The sequence below is a fragment of the Hydra vulgaris genome, chromosome 09, assembly GCF_038396675.1.
Source record: "Hydra vulgaris chromosome 09, alternate assembly HydraT2T_AEP".
Taxonomy (NCBI): Eukaryota; Metazoa; Cnidaria; class Hydrozoa; order Anthoathecata; family Hydridae; genus Hydra; species Hydra vulgaris.
The window spans coordinates 50,434,190-50,452,064 of NC_088928.1; the positions used below are offsets into that span (position 1 = coordinate 50,434,190).

Genomic DNA, 17,875 nt, shown 5'->3' on the forward strand with positions numbered 1-17,875 from the left:
TACAATGGGATAAAAAGGAAAGATTTGAATCAAATTTATACCAAAATATTTAATTGAGTTAACTGGTTCAAATTTTTTCCACTTAATTTAAAGTTCATATGTTTATAGATTGATTATATATGACTTATTTGATTTAAAAATAACGAGTTCAGTTTATTTAGAGTTTAGAAAAAGTTTTTCGGAAGGAAGCCACAGAACTAGATTGGCGACATCATGGTTAATGTGTTTGTTATTTTTTTACAGGGATTTATTAATTAGCATTAGATTAGTATCCTCAGCAAAGTGGTAAATAGTAGCAAACTTAATGTAAGAAGATCATTAATAAAAAGAAGGAAAAACAGTGGTCCCAATACTGAACCCTGTAGAATACCATTAGAACATTTTACAAGGGTAGATTTTGAGTCATTAATAGAAATAAATTGTGTTCTATCATTTAAATATATATTGAACCATTTAAGGAGTACGCCTCTGATCCCATAATAATTCATGCTCTCATTGAAATAATTCAGTCATTTCAATGAGAGCATGAATTGTGGAGTGATTGGCACGAAATCCATATTGATGGGTGTAAAAGCATTTAAATGTTTCAAGAAAAGCATAATGCCTATTATGCATTGCCTTCTCAAAGAGTTTACCTATATTAGAAAGCAGGGAGATGGGTCGGTAATTGGTGAAATTTAGTAGAGAGCCTTTTTTAAATATTGGAATAACTTTGGCAACATTAAAAAATCTGGGAAAATACCACTTTTAAATGAGTTATTTATAGCAGTACAAAGAGGATTTGAAATAATGTGTGGGACTAGTTTAAGGAGAAATGTAGGTACGCTATTAGGACCAAGACTTTTTTCATTTTTGAGCGAGCTTGTAATGAGACCAGATATTTCATTTTCAGTTACAGGATTAATAAAAACGATTTAGCATTTGGAATGTTAAGAAAGTCACTAAATATGCGTTAAGGGTATGGCTTTGGTAAGTAGTTTGTTATGTATAGTGCTAAAAAAATTTTTAAATATATTAGATGCAGCAGTGTGATCAGTGGTAAGATTTTCGTTCAATTTAAGTTTAAAAAATGTATTTTGTGTAGAAGGTCCAATATAGATGATTTCTTTTATTCCTTACTAGATGTTTTTAATATTGTTTAGATTATTATAAAAATATGTAATAAAGTATACTTTTTTGCTAAATTGTTAAATAATTCTTAGTAATATCTATTTATCTTCAGTTAACTTGCTGTATTTTTCATTTGTACTTTTTGTTTATCTTTTAATCTTTTTGCAAATAATTTTTTACGTGATAACGTACTTATACTTACTTAACGTACTTAGTTTCTCGTGTACAGCTTGGATATAAGTTTCAAGCTAAAAAATGATTGAAAATCATTTTCTCCTATATTTGTTTATAAAAGACTTTTGTTTATTAATATTTGTTTATAAAAAGCTATTTGTTTGAAAACTAACTTTTCCTAGAAATATTGACAAAAAAATATAAATGTATTCATTGATTTTTTGACACAGCGTTTTATGAAAAAAGATATAAAATGTCGTTGAAGATGTTGAACAAGTCAAAAGTTTTAAAAATTGTTTACTCGTTTTTGAAAACCTTTTAAATTAGTTACTTAAAAATTTGAAAAACAACGTTTTAGTTTAACATTTAAAATATATGATTATTTAAAAAACAAACAGATTTCTATTAATGCTTTCTTTTTTTTAAATAATTTCTTCCTTTTGACATTAGAGCCAAATATACCAGATTGCTCATATTTCAGCTAAACATTTATGTGCACAATAAATTTGCATAATGCATTATCAAAATGAAAACCTAATGCACCATCAAAAATGCATTACAAAATGAAAACCTAATGCAATACAAAATGAAAACTTGTTAATTATTTGCTATTTAAATAATAATTTAGACATTTGATTTTTTATTTTTAAAATTTCAATAGTGTTTACAACATTGAAGGAAAAAAACTTTTAACTGTAAAGTATTTAAATCATACAATTATAATTTTTAATTTTTCTTATATTACAGTTTTTGATAAGTAAGTTTTTCTTAATTACTTGAATAAAAAATTTTTTGAATACATAAATAAAATTTATGAGTTATTTACAGTGACGGATCACGAAATTTTTTTTTTTCTGGTTGGGAGAGTGTTGAAATATTTTTGTATTTTGTACCACATTTGCGTCTCCAAAATAAGAAGATCCATAATTTTTGGACTTTCAAATTCTGGTGGGGGATGCGTACCACCATATCCCCCTGGCTCCGTCGCTGATTAATAAAGGTATTATAATATATTTAAGTTTGTAAAATATTGCGAAATATATTTTAAAACACGAATATATATATATATATATATATATATATATATATATATATATATATATATATATATATATATATATATATATATATATATCATATATATATATATACATATATATATATATATATATATATATATATATATATATATATATATATATATATATATATATATATATATATATATATATATATATATATAGCTGTTAATAATTTAAACTTTCCTTATATTGGAAAAATATCTGATTTAACCAAAAAACAATTAAACTCAATCATTAAAATGCTTTGTAAGTCGGTCAACGTAAGATTAGTTTTCACCTCATTAAAAGTTTCAAAATTTTTCACCAAGAGGTTTCCTCTGCTAGGAATCCCCAGGATTCCACTGCTAGAAATGTATAAAAACGGTTAGGGCTGCTTGCCGCCTTCTGTCAATATTTGGGAATTTTTTCATAATTATCAAAATATATTAAGATTACTGTTTATACAAACATAAATAAAAAAGCCTTTTTTTCTAAACATACATTTCAAAGTTTTATAAAGTTTAGCTGAAATAAACTGGAGTGTCTTACCCCCCCTCCTCCTCCTCCTCCTATAAAAAAACAAACAAACTCATTTAAATAGTAGGAATGCCATAGCTGCAAAAATAATTTAAAAATGTTAATATAAATTTAACAAGCTTGAAGATAAAACAATCAAGTAACAAATACAGTAATAATAACTGAATAATATCACATTAATAATAAAAATTGGTACCAACTAAATATATAATCAATCTGTTTGAAAACAAGAGAGAAAAAGCTTAAAACATTTCACATTACAGTTTTTTTTAGCATTGGTCATGTAAAAAATTTCTTTTTTTGGATTTAATTACAGGTATTATTTTTGTATAATACATTCAACTTCGCAATTGACTTCGTATGAAACCATCTTTTTTATCTCAACCAAAGACTGACTCAGCTGCCTCGATAACTAATTTGACTGCTTTTTCAACTTTGGATGTGTAATGAAAATAAAGAAAGCTCCAGGGAAATACTCTCATTGCATTGAGTTGGGCTGATAACAAATTTGCTGTTAAAACTGGTTTAATAATGACATCTTTTTTCCAATCAATAAGTTCTTTAATTTCACAAGCATCAAGGTTTAATATTTGTGGAAATTTAATAAAGTTTCACATCAGTAGAGCCATGTTCACTTTCAACCCTGACTGCCAATATTATGTCAACTGCAAATGACCTTTGTTCTGAGTTATCAGAAAAGATAAGTACAATAGTATATTTTCAGGATTAGCCCACCAGGATTCACTTTTTAGATAAAGTTCAGAGACTTCTTTAACCCTATCATCTTGCTTCTGCCAAAGTTGAAATAACTTTAAAAGATGGCCAAAACCGCATTTAATGCCATAATTTACTTTAATCTTAAAAAGTATTGAAAGATAAACCTGTGTCATCCAAGCCGCAAGAAGCTTTGAGATCTCTGCATTGTCAGGTTTAAAACCATGCTTGCTCATATGTAGAAACAAGCGTCTCATGCCACAAGGAAGCCATCTATAATATAAAACCATCATATTTGAAAGGTATATTTGCATATTAACTAGCGCTTATACACAAAATAAAATTTTAAAAAACAAAAAACTTTCTACCATAATAAAGCATAAGATTAATCAATATTATAACAGTCATTATGAACATTTATAACATAAATAGCCAACATTTAGGTAAAAAACAAAACATTTTCAGATAAGATTAAAAATTCAGATAAGATTAAAAATTCAGATAAGATAAAAGCACAAGCTGTTTTTTCACAAAAAAAATTAAACCATTTAACTAAAGCTTTATTAAAACATTTAAATATCTTCACTTCCAAAGAGGCTGCAAGCAACAACTATTAGATTTGGAAGTCACTGGAAGAGAAAAGATAAAATTTATAGAGCAAAGTAACGAATAAAAGAGGACTTGAGAAATTTTTTGAAGCAATTAGGAACAGTCACAGTAAAAGGATGAGACTTGATTGAATGAAGAGTAATACAAAAATGAACTTTAGTAGATGGCACAAGAGATGCTAGCTCTTTGGAGCAGTGCCCATTAGAGCATTTATAGGAAAGATAAAAAGAATCAACATTACGACGATGTGATAATGGTTGGAGGTTGGCTGCAAAAGCAGATCTAACTATGTTTACAATGCATTTTTTCACCTTGACTAAAAGGAAAGGGCATCATTGGAAGATTAGCCCCAAATATGGCAGCAGTATCCCATACAAAGACGGATTTGAGATTTCAAGATTCAAGATAAAAGATTAAGTGTTTATTAACTATAATTCTTGCTGATGTCGAGTAGAGAAGGTAAATAAACTGGATTGTAAGGAAAGCGAGTCGGAATGTTGACTATTTGTGTTAAAGATTGAGAAAGACAAAAGTTGTGGACTTTAAACCTTGCAGAGTCACTGACACTAGAGCCAAGTCATTCAGTCTAACAAGCATTAAAATTACCAACAACAATGAAATTGGCTAAAGAATAATAATAAGTTGATCAGAAAAAATATCAAAAAGAGTGCAGTCTTGAGTTACAGGAGAGCAGTATAGAACAAAGAGAAAGGCCACAAAGTGAAGTGGTGCTAAACGAAAGCACATAAAAGAATAGTCTGTTGATTCAAACCTAGTTTCCCGATAAACGGGTTAATTCTTACAAATGTAGATGCCCTGGCTAAGCATGTGACTACTGCCTTACAAATTAAAGATAATCTCCAAAACTAAGATCACAAAGAGCAAGTAAATCTGATGAACTTTGCAAGAGATAAAACTCAACAGAAGAAAAGTTACTTCAATGACCACGAATGTTAGTGAATAATAGATTTAGGGAACTTAGTGACGACGATGGTTTTTTGTGTTTTATGGTGTTAGAATTTTTTAAACTTGTTAAAGAACTTTACTCAAATTACAAATATTACTCAGTACACTATTTAATAGTCCAATCAATTGCCTCATTACTATTAAAAAACCCTGGAAAAAATGTATTATTAATACATTTGCGCCAGCCTAATAGATAAAAAAGGAGTGCAAGGTAGGTTAACAAACTAAATATGTTTACCCCTTAAGTCTTTGCTTATGAAGTCTTCTACAAGACAGTAGCCGGATGCGTTTAACATCTGCCCAAGATAATTTTTTTATTAAGACACTATTTCTATCCTTTACTCAACCAAGTACCCCAAGGCAGTGGGTGTTTTAAGTCAGAGTTGGCTTCTCATAGTTTTTGGCTAAAAAAGCGTATCCTACAAGACAGCAGAACATGAAGCAGGTTGCACTGGGTTACATGTTACCAGTAGCAGGAAATCCTGACCTGAAAAAACATAGGAAAAGTAATTTACTTTTTATTAAGTTTTTTATGTTATTTCTTGTTAAATTTTTGTTAAGTGGTTTTTTACTAAATTATATATATATATATAGATAGATAGATATTGAAGGCCGAATCCAAAATTAAAAAACTAGCACGAATAAAACGATTAAAGCAGCTTTTATTTAAATGAATATGTTTTTTAATGTGAGAGTTTTTTTTCCTTTTATAGTGCTTGATTATTCGTGTCTTTAAATGGCGAGTAGTTTTGCCCATATAACAGGATTTACAGCCTGCTCGGTGTAGTTAAGGCAGTTTTAAAATATTAAAGCGTCTGTTTGATATTTTGTTGACTACGACATATTTCCGTTAAATGATCAGGTCTGTGAATTATGAAAAGACGAACAAAATTAAAATGATAAATTTTGCGGTGTCATAAAAAATAAATGTTTAAAGCAAAAAAACCAAGACCAACGATTCTTTTTTTTTTTAATCTTCTTAAAATCACAATCGTTTGTCCAAATTTAAATAAGATTTTAAATAAATACGTTTTTTAGGTGAAATGAACATTAGTTATATGGTCTTGCATTCAGCTCCAATGAGATAAATTTAAATTCAATATAAGAATTTTGCATTAGTCTTCAGAATTTTGCAATAGTCATCTACTTCACTTATTTATCTGATTTCTATTTCTTCTTTTCTGAAAGTTGATGTGATGACATTTTTTGAAAACTTTTACTAACTCTATTGTGACTAGGTGTTCTGATTTCAAAAAAAAAAAAAAAAAATTCGTATCACCAATTGTTCACAATTAAGTAAAAATAGTTAGCAAAAAGTATATAAAATATTAATTTCAGTTTACTTTCAGTAAATATAACCTCAAATTGCAATATTTACCCTATGTGGTACTTATTTAGAGATTAAAATGGTTAAACGTAATAGTAAAGATTCTCCTAACGCCTTTGCATATTTTGGTATAGAAACTAATAATCAAGACAAGTGCATGGTTCCTCACAAACTATCAAATGTTTATGTTGTTTTTGATGTAGAATTGTAGAATTATGTTGTTTTTGATGTAGAAATGTAGAATCGGGACTATACTGTAAACTTTTCAAATTTACAGTATAGTCCCGATTCTAATCAAAATCAACTGAGTGATTCAAATATTTAATTTAAACATTTTAAATCAAACAGACAATTTAAAACTACGTTTAAGTCAAACAGACAATTTAAAACCACGTTTAACTTTAAAACTACGTTTAAGTCAAACATATAATATAAAACCACGTTTACGCAAACTGAGTAAAATGAATAAGTGAGAGATTTGGGATTTGACTAAGGAAAAACCAGAATAGATTGTTTCAAGACTAACTAAAAATCATTTATTTGGACCTGCAACATCTATTTGCTATAATAGCACAAAAGATTAGCAGTTTACTCAATTTTTCATGGCAGGGTAAGTATTTGGCTTACTGTCATGATATTATCAGTCTAACTAATGAATTTAGCGTTGAATACAAAAACGAAAATTGGATACAATTTATAGACTCGTCAAAAACAAGTTTAAATGAGTATTATTAAACAATCAAAATAATACAGCTTGTGGTTGGGTGCTGTGTGGGGATTTAAAAGTTGTCTCTATCCTTGTCAACAAAAAGTATTTACAAAGTTTATGTTAGTGGGAAAATAACTGAAAAACAGATTCTTAAGAAAAACTTTACCTGGCTAAAAAAAGCATTTTATTTGAAGCTTTAGTTGACCGCGGGAAAATTTTTCTAATGCTAGTGTAATTAAAGTTGGGACTAATAAAACAACTTGTTAAAGCTCTGCATTCAGAGATCGTTTCAAACATTTGTGGGGAAAAGTTTCTTTTTACAAAAGCTAGAATAAAGGAAAGGATTTTTGTTGGACCTGATATCCGCAAATTTATATTTGATTCAAGCTTTGGAGTAACGATGAATGAGAAGGAAATGAAGGGGTGTGTATTTAATAAAGTTGTGAGTAAGTTTTTGGGTAATACTCTAAACTATAAACTTATTGTAGTTAGCATTACTAAAAAGTTTAAAAGTCTTGGTTACCTGATGGGTCGTAAAATCCACTTGTTGCACAACTATCTTGTCTTTTTTCCTGAAAATTATTGTAATGTAAAAAGCAAGGTGAAGGATTTGAGATGGAGAAACAATATGAAGGGCGGTAGAATATCGTAATAATGGATGATTACCGTTGGTCACTTCACAGAGACAAAAAAATACAGAACATCGGCGAAAAAGCTGCGCAAGAAAAAAAGTTGTTTTTACAGAAAAAAAAAGAAAAAATAAAGAAAAATAAACATCTAAAACTTAAAATAATAATAATGATAAGCAAAAATTAAATTTTTTTTTTTTTTTGATTGATATACATATACACACACACACACATATATATATATATATATATATATATATATATATATATATATATATATATATATATATATATATATATATATATATATACAGGAAACTTCCTGATGAATCAACTAATGGAGAAACAAGCTGACGAAGAGAATCAGATAAGTCTTTTTACTAATTTATTATTGTTCTGTTCTTTAAGAATATTGAGCACTCTATTTGTAGAATACATTAACATATATATATATACACATACATACATATGTATAAGTAAAATTATTTAAATGAAAAAATACATCTTTATAATGGAACTAATAGTTTCATGCCTTTTAGCAACCATCAGCTATATTATTTAAAAATATAAAACCATTATAAAAATAAAAGTTTAGCGTTGCAACGGCATCTGACATCAAATATACGTATTCTGATAATTGCCGAAATCAAAGCGATATAGTATGCATAATGTATACATTATAATATAATGTATACATCATGTATATATAAATAGCTGCTCGTGCAATTGAAATATATAAATTGAGCAGCCATGGCGCAGTGGTTAGAGCTCTGGCCTACAACCCAGAGGTCCATGGTTCGACGCCGACTCTAGCTCAATAAGCGACATTGGTAAGGAAGGAGGCGTGAACTTCTAGTTAAATGCTCTTCCGCGGTGTTCCGTGATAAGACCGTAAGGACTTCTGGGAGCACCTAAATAACCTAAAAAAAAAAATATATATATAAATAATTATATATGCAATCCACGACGGAACAATCATCAAGTTAAATGAAACAACACAGGAAGGAGACCAAGGCATCAACATAAGTAATCTGAAATGGAAAGACCACATCACAACAATAACTAAAAAAGTTTACTCGAAACAAAGTAGACTAAAGCAGACATTTAAATTCTGGTCAACTGACTCGTTTGCTAAACTATGTTAATCTGAATAAGAATTTTGTGCACCAGTTTAGAATCCACATTTGAAAAATGAAATAAAAAAACTTAAAAGACTTCAGTAATGAGGTAAAAAGCTTGTACCAGGTTTAAATCCAATTTGTATGAAAACATTTTTAAGCTTAGGGTTAGAAAGTCTCGAAACACGAAGAATTATTGGGGACCTCATCCGATTTTTTAAAATAGAAACTTATTTAAACAAAGTAAACTGGTGTTATTAACATCTAAATTCAAAAACGCTTTCTTCAACTCTAAAAAGTCTATTTTCAAATATCTAAGAAGAACCATACAAAGATAATGTCTTATTGAAACAATTTACCAAATAAGTTAGTAACATTAAAAACAGTTAAAAAATTTAAGAAAAAATATGATATCTTATCGCACAACAAATAATTAACTAATTGCTAGTACAGTAGGATAACAAAAATCCTACTCTGCAAAGATTTGTAATATCAATGCTGTAGAAATAAGTATAAAATAAATGAACTGTATATATATATATATATATATATATATATATATATATATATATATATATATATATATAAATATTATATATTACATTTATATTTGAATTTTCATGCTATATTTTTCTATACAATGTTCTTATATCTGAAGATATTGTTGACTTCGCATAGGAACAGCTACAAATAGTCCTTAAGAATAATCCAAAGTAGCTTCCGTTATTGACCAACATTTTTGCGTACCGAAGTACTACTCAAGTGCTGAGTTGGCGGTGGCAGGATTTAAACTCGTATTGTTCAACAGTCCGGGTTTTAACTTTTCGTTTGACGCTCTAACCAACTGAGCTATTGCGCCATATATATATATCCCGCTATATCTATCTATCTATCTATCTATCTATCTATCTATCTATCTATCTATCTATCTATCTATATATATATATATATATATATATATATATATATATATATATATATATATATATATATATATATATATATATATATATATATATATATATATATATATATATATATATATATATATATATATATATATATATATATATATATGTATATATATTATATTTAACACAGACACACAAAATATCATTACTATTCTATAAAATACAAAGTGTAACGTCTTGTTGCAATTTTGATATCTTTTGTTAAAATTTCCTCACTATACTGGAACTTATTTACACTTAATAACAAAACTTAATTTTCTTTTATTTAAAATTTGTATAGATTATAGAGTATAGAATAAGAAAAATTGGAAAATATCTTTAAAAAACAAATAACCAATCAAAATTAATAATATCAAAATAATCAACCAAAACAAGCAGATATTTTTAATTAACCGAGTTAGCGCATAATATTTTATGCGCTAAGTTTATATATAAATTTATCTATTTTAAATTTTTTTGAAGACGTCCTTTAACCGACTTTGAGAAAACTTATTTCTAAGGTCGTCTAAAGTCGATCTTAGGGACGTCAAAAAGACGTCTAAATATGGAAATTCCGATAAGGTCCTAATGTAGACGTCACAAGGACATCATAATAAAGACGTCTTTTACGGACGTTTTCAGGATGTCCGTTAGACGTCTTATTGACGTCTGTGCCCGCTGGGTTGCTATGTTTATGGTTGTATTATTTCTGTGGTAAAATCTTTGGTATTAATAAAATAAAATTAATATCAGTAGTAAAAGTTTAAATTCTGTTTTTAAAAATATTTGTTTACGATGTCGGTTTATTCAGTATAAGTACAAGTTTATAAATGTTCTTCTCAAATTTTATAAAAAATATAAATTTAAATACATTAAATAAACTCCTTTGAAAATGTTATAGAAATAAAGATACGGTAAGAAACAAGTTAATAAAAATTATGTATACAACTTATTAAATGACTATTATGATTTTTATGTAAAAAGTAACTAAAAAAAAAAAAGTTATCATATTTTTATTATAAAATGTTTATTATTTTTTTTGATTAACAAACAAAGAGTTTAATAACGTTTTAAATTTATTTTAAATTAAAAAAAAAAGTGAAAGCAATTTTATTTCAAACAACTTAATCTTCATCTGTTTGCTATGGAGTTAAGGTACACCACTTTTACACGGGATGAAGTTAAAAGTAATCATTGTTTGTTAATCAAAAATTCATGTATGCGTAATGTAATTTAAAATATCTGAGGTTTAACAAAATAATTATGATATCTGTTGTTAAATAAAATAAACTTCGAAGTGCTTTTTTTAGATTAATCGTTTGTGTGAACTTCAAGCACACAACGCGGTACGCTGCCTTAAGTGTGTTCAGTTCTTTAAATGATATGCTTACAACATCACATGATGCGCTTACTACATTTTTTGATGTGCTTATTGCACTATACAATGTTGTGACTATATTGCATGATGCGCTCATCAATTTTTTTCAGAATTTATTTGGTTTGGGTGGGCTAAATTTCAAAAAGGAAGAAGAATAAAGAACTCTTTTTTTAAATGATTATTATTTTTTTAAACTTTTATAAACTATTGCTTTATTTGAGACCCAACATAACATATTTTCGAAATTTTTTTTGTGTTAGTGAATAATATTGTAATATTTTGTAATAATATTGTAATAAATAATAATTTGTAATAATATTAGGGGTAATAATATTGTAATAATATTAGGGAATAATTTGTAATAATATTAGGGACCGGTTATTTTTTCAAAGGTCTTGGGGTACCTTAAGAGAATTTTCTAGAGCGTTGGAATTTTTCCAGAGTATTTCTGATATGAATGGACTCAATAACTTTGGCACACCCAGGCTAAACGAATTTTTTTTAAAAGTTAAAATTCACAGTATTTAGAACAGAAAAATTTGATATTTAATCTAAGCTTGGAGTTATCACGAGATAAAATCAGATTTGTTGTTGAAACAAGAAGTAACAGCAAGCAGTAAAAACAAGCAGTAACAACAAGCAAGAAAATGTAGCTTGTCATCGACAACTCAAAATAAAAATTTCACTTTTCTACCGGCGTTAAATCTTGGAAGGTTTTATGCAAGGGTATCTGCAAGATATCGTTTTATGCAAGGGTATCTGCAAGATATCGTTTGTTCAGAAAAAGAAGAATGAGAGCGAGTAAAGATATTTTATTAAGAATATTGAGTCCAAACTATGTAGAGCTTACTGTATAAAATAGTCATCACATCAAATAATGAAGTAAACACATTATATAATGCAGTAGCACCTCATATAATGCAGAAGCACTTCATATAATGTAATAAGCTCATCATATAATGTAGTGAGCACTTCATATAATGCAGAAGCACATCATATAATGTTAGTAGCACATCATATAATGTTAGTAGCACATCATATAATGTTAGTTTGTCATTTTAGTGAACACATATAATGTAGTGAGCACATATAATGTAGTAAGCAACCTGTATAATGTAGTTAACACAGCGTATAATGTAGTCAGCACATATAATGAACTGAACGCACTTAAGGCAAGTTTGGCGTTTCATATCAATCCGTTAACCCATTAAAGAAATAATAAAAAACAACTATAAAACTATAAAATGAGATTGCATAATAAGATCATTACTTGGATACCAAGTTTATAATATGAATTTTAAATTTATTTTTTTAGCCAACTTTAAATTATAAGAAAAATGAACTGCAGTTATTTTTATAACGACAAAAAGATCTACATACATGTACAAAACTCTGCTTTACTTATCATGGTCATTGTTGGTATCTTGTTTAATCTCTTGACAATCGTGGCAACGTTAAGAAACAGTTTTGCGTGTCATTGCTCTACTGCCAGGTTATTTCTTTCATGTTATGTTGGAAACGTATGTGGTTTGATTTCTCTTGCACTCAATGGAGTATATAATCACAATATAGGAATTCCAACCATAAGCTGTCAACATGCAATTGATTACAACTTTTTTATTTATTTGGGATTTACAGTCAACATGGCTATCCTTGTATATTCAACGTATAACCGCTATCAAGGAGTTTTAAATAACAACCAAAACGTCGCTAGAACTGAAAGCAACAAAAAGTTACTTTTTCTTTACGCACTACCATCTTGGTTACTTTCACTCGTCATTTCATCTTTGTTTACAATCCTCAAGTTTTTTAAAGTAGTACACTTCAACGCATATTTTGTTTGTGGTTTAATAGGAATTTTTCCCATTTTAACCTGTATTACTTTAAATATTCTATTAAAGTATTTTCTTTCAAAAATGATAAAAAACGCACAAATCACTCAAAAGATTGATTCTTTAAAAAATATTACAGTTGCTATTTCAATGCTTCAACTTACTACAGTTTTTCATAGTGCTTATCTTGTCGCTGGTTTTATTGTTTTGTTTTTCTTAAATAAAAATGCTAAAAATCAAATAGCTTACGTAATATTGGATTGGGTATCTCGCACTCTTTACTATCTTATGTTCACAATTGAAGCAAAGGCCTTTTTTATAAAATATACTTCAGCAAGAAAAGATCTTGGTCGTTTTTTGAAATTGATTTACAAAAGAAATAACAAATTCAGCTCGGTTATTTCAAAAGAAAGCCAAACAACATTTACTTCGTAAGATTCGATGAAAGACATTAAAAAAAAAGAATTTATTGTTTATAACTTATAGTTATAAACAATAAGTTGTAAAATTTTATCGTAAAATACTCAAATAATCAAAAAAATTTACTTTAATAAATAATAAATATTATAATAACTTAAAGTATAACAGTTTTAAAACAATTTAAAAGTCAAGAGGTAACTATAACCAAAACAACATTATCTAGTATATTTATCAAATATGTTAGATAATCTACTAATATAATAAATAATTTACAGTTACTAAGTATTTATTATTATTAATTACTAACTAAATAACAGTAGTGGTTACCCGTTGGTTTTTTTTTCAAGTACAAAATACCACGTCATTTTTTTCGAGTACAAAATACCGATTACACTTCGTTTTTGGATGTATCCAAGTTTTATAAGTTGCTGTTTTAAAGTTTATTGATAGTAATTATTTATTAATTAGAGTTGTTTATTCATTATTTTTATAATTAGAACTGAAAATAATTTAATATAAACTATTGTGGACATAAGATTGATTTCTCTAAAGGTTTGGTCAAGCAAGTGCCATCGTTAGATAGAGGCGGATTTTTGAACATTTTATTAATTTTTTTTGTATTTACTTTATTTTTAACTTTTAGCGTCAAACTTTTTTCTTTTATAACTTTCTTTTGTCAAATTTATTTGTAAAACTAAATTTATATTTACCTATCGATTTTAATTTTTATCAAACAATATTTATGTGTCCAAACTTATGCTTTTGTAAAGTTTATTTTTAAATTAACTTTCGCATTTTGAGGAGTTAAGAAACATAGTCATAACTTCCCCATGTTGCTCTATACCTGAAAGTTATATTTCTCGCAATTTCTGTTTATCTATTTCAATGTATCCATTCATATATATTTGTGCGGCCGTGGCGCAGTGGTTAGAGCGCTTGCTCTATATGCAGGAGATCAAGGTTCGAAACGAGCTCTGGACAAATTTTCGCGTTACGGTAAGGAAGGAGGCGTGAACTTCCTGGTTAAATGCACTTCCGCGGTGTTCTGTGACAAGACCGTAAGGACTTCTTGGGGCACCTAAAAAAAAAAAATATATATATATATATATTATATTATATAAAATATAATTAATATATATATATATATATATATATATATATATATATATATATATATATATATATATATATATATATATATATATATATATATATATATATATATATATATATATATATTTATTATTATATACAAGGAGCGGGAAAAGTTCGGAAACGTTTTAATAAAGGATTGTATTACAATTTTATTAGTCGAAAAAAATATAATAACCTAAGAACATCAAAAAACATATGCAATTTTAATTACAAAAGTTCATTTTCAAAAATTCCTCCATTTGCTCTGATAACAGCTCTGAGACGCCGCGGGAACTGATCAATTGCGGCGCACACCATTTTTTCGTCAATTTTGCTCCACGCTTTCACCAAATTGTGCTTCAACAACTCTACCAACTTGTGTGGTTTAGAATAAATATTTGCCTCTATAATCCATCAAATGGCGTAGTCGAGTGGGTTCAAGTCGGGCGAATACGGCGTTCATTGCTGAGGCAACTAAAATGCCGGAAAATTGTTTTTACAAAATTCTTGCGTCGCTCTTGCTCGATGTGCTGGCGCAGAATCTTGTTGAAAGATTCAATTTTGGTTCGGATAGGTTTGTTGGATCCAAGGCAACACTACGGCTTGAAGAATGTCGGTGACATAGTTGTTGACGTTGATTTAGATTCCATTTTCGACAAAAATAAGCTCTGTTTTACCCAAAAATGACACTCCGTCCCAAACCATCACTCCAGCTGGCTTCTGGGTGCGTGAAACTATACGACCTTTTTTTTTAGCCTCAGAAGACCTTGAAGCAAGTACACGATCATTTTGGACATTGTGGGCTTGTTCAACGCTGAAGAATTTTTTGTCTGTAAAAAGAACTTTTCGTTGAAATTGAGCACCGCGCTCCCGTAACAATCTTTGACATCTTTGTTTTCTTGTTTCGCATTTTTTGTCATCTAGATGTTGGGTTTTTTGAAGTTTTAAAGACTTGAGTTTAAGTTCTTTTTTGACAATACGACGGACACTGTGCTCATCAATGTCGATTTTTCTGGCCATTTGCCTCATTGAACGGCGGAAATTTCGTCGAATTCGGTCTCGGATCAGTTTGCGGTTGGTAGGAGTGTTGGCAGTGCGTGGTCTTCCACTACGAGGACGGTCCTTAGTGTGGCCCAACTCCATGAAACGTTTAATTGCTTTAGACACCACAGATTTACTGACATTGAGTAAACGCACAATTTCGATTTGACGTTTATTTTGCTGATACAGGGAAATTATAGACGTACGAATGTTTTCACGTTCGATAGACATCTGAAAATAAAACATTTAAGAACATTTAATACATCATTCAAGAGAGAATTGAATAACAAATTCAACAATATAAAAATATTAATAAAACAAAAAAATTCTAAGTTATTGAAAACCAGGCCCTATGAGAGGGGGGTGCAATCGATGCGCCGCACTAGGGCCCATAAATAATATATATATATATATATATATAATATATATATATATATATATATATATATATATATATATATATATATATATATATGTATATTTATTTTAAAAAAAGTTTTTTTGTTGTATGTGGTTTAAGTAAAAGGTTTTGACGGTTTGAACCAGCGGTAGGTTTCAGATAATTTAGTAACCGGTTCTGTGTGCCTTTGCCAAAATAAGTAGTAAACTTTTTTAAATATCAAAGCTAGTATTATTTTATACATGGATAAAATAAAGAGTTACTCAAACTAGTTATTAAAAGTTACCTCAGGTCTGCAATGAGTCAGAATCGCCTTAACAACCTGGCTAGGCTTAGATTTGAGTCTAATATTGCAATACATATAGACTTTGATACTATAATACGTAATTTTGCGAAGAAAAAGACACGCAAGGCAACCTTGCTTTAACAAAATTATTCTATTTAACAACATTTCTATCATATATATACATAACAAGCGGAGGGGAGGGGGTAAAGGGCCCAAAAGATAATTGCATCATCACATTTTTATCCTCTCCATGGCCCTGTTAAAAACTACTTATATCTGCAACTAAATTAAATTTAAGTTCGTATAAAAATATTTTCCAATATCTTTTAGATGTTTATCTTTATATAATTATAATGTGTGTTTTGTGATCTAATTCTATAAGTCCTCTCTAAAGGCAAAACTTCATCGGTCGATGAACGTTTCCTTTTGAGCAGTAGTTTTAGTTCCTAATTCTTAAGTGGAAAGTCACCTTTTCTACAATAGCTTGCAGGGACTTTTTTTATGTTAAACTTAACCATTATTAAAAAGAAAAAATGTAAAAAACTTGCCAAAAAACTTTTGTTTCCGTAAATGTTAATAAAAGCAGAAAACTGTTTGTTTTTTTTTTCACTTATATACAATTTAAAAAATGGAAACATAAAGAAAAGTTTATTTAATTTTATAGTGAAAATAGTGTTAAAAAAAAAACAACCAAATTTTGCTTTTAATTAATTGTGTGTAACTTTAAGAATTTAGAAGCAATCATAATGCAATAATAAGTCCACTATTTGTTAACGGAATCAATGAGATAAAATACATGTAAATACCTTGTTCATGTTTTCAAAAAAGTTACAATTAAGTACAATTATTTTGCGGTCTAATTAGAAATAATTTGTGTTAATACTAATTAAAAAGACAATTTCATTTTTTAATTACATCATGTCACATTTTATTAATACATTTAGAAGTTAAAACTGAATTAAAAATGCATTTTTAATTATTTTAACAGGCTGACTAATTTAGGAGGTTAATAATGCTTAAATGTTATTAGTAGGACTTAATTTTAAAGTTACTTAGTGGTGAACTTTAGGTGGCTTCCTTGTGGTAAATTTTAAGCATTAATTTACTTTGCTGCTTTGTTGTGTCGCTTAGTAGCATAATTAATTTAAAACACAAACCTTTAACGAACAAGATAAAAAATAAACCTTTACCAAGTTTCATACTTAGCTATTCGCGATTTTTTGAAGTCACAGATATTTAATTCGCAGAACTCGTTTTTTTTAAATGACAAAAGTAAGACTTTTTTTATTTATTTAAGATTTGTGTTTCATAATTCTATATTTTCTACAAGTTTTAGATAAAGTGTAAAAAATAAGCATTTTGTTATTTATTTTTATTGTTTTACAGTTTTTTCAATTGGTACTTACTTTTGATATTTATTTATCAACGTGTGGTTACGTCATGGTTTGTTACTACACAAACTGGGCACAATACAGACCAT

General features: G+C 28.1%; 1 protein-coding gene across 1 annotated transcript; it reads right to left on the reverse strand.

Annotated features, from left to right (window-relative positions):
• Positions 1-15,307: 15,307 nt before the first annotated feature.
• LOC136085556 (uncharacterized) lies at positions 15,308-15,940 on the reverse strand. Its single transcript, XM_065806872.1, has one exon. It carries the CDS (start codon positions 15,938-15,940, stop codon positions 15,308-15,310), a length of 633 nt encoding a protein of 210 aa, XP_065662944.1.
• Positions 15,941-17,875: the final 1,935 nt, after the last annotated feature.

What these genes read in the sequence shown, in the direction of transcription:
- LOC136085556 (XM_065806872.1), bottom strand. Translation starts at nt 15,940, where the DNA reads ATGTCTATCGAACGTGAAAACATTCGTACGTCTATAATTTCCCTGTAT.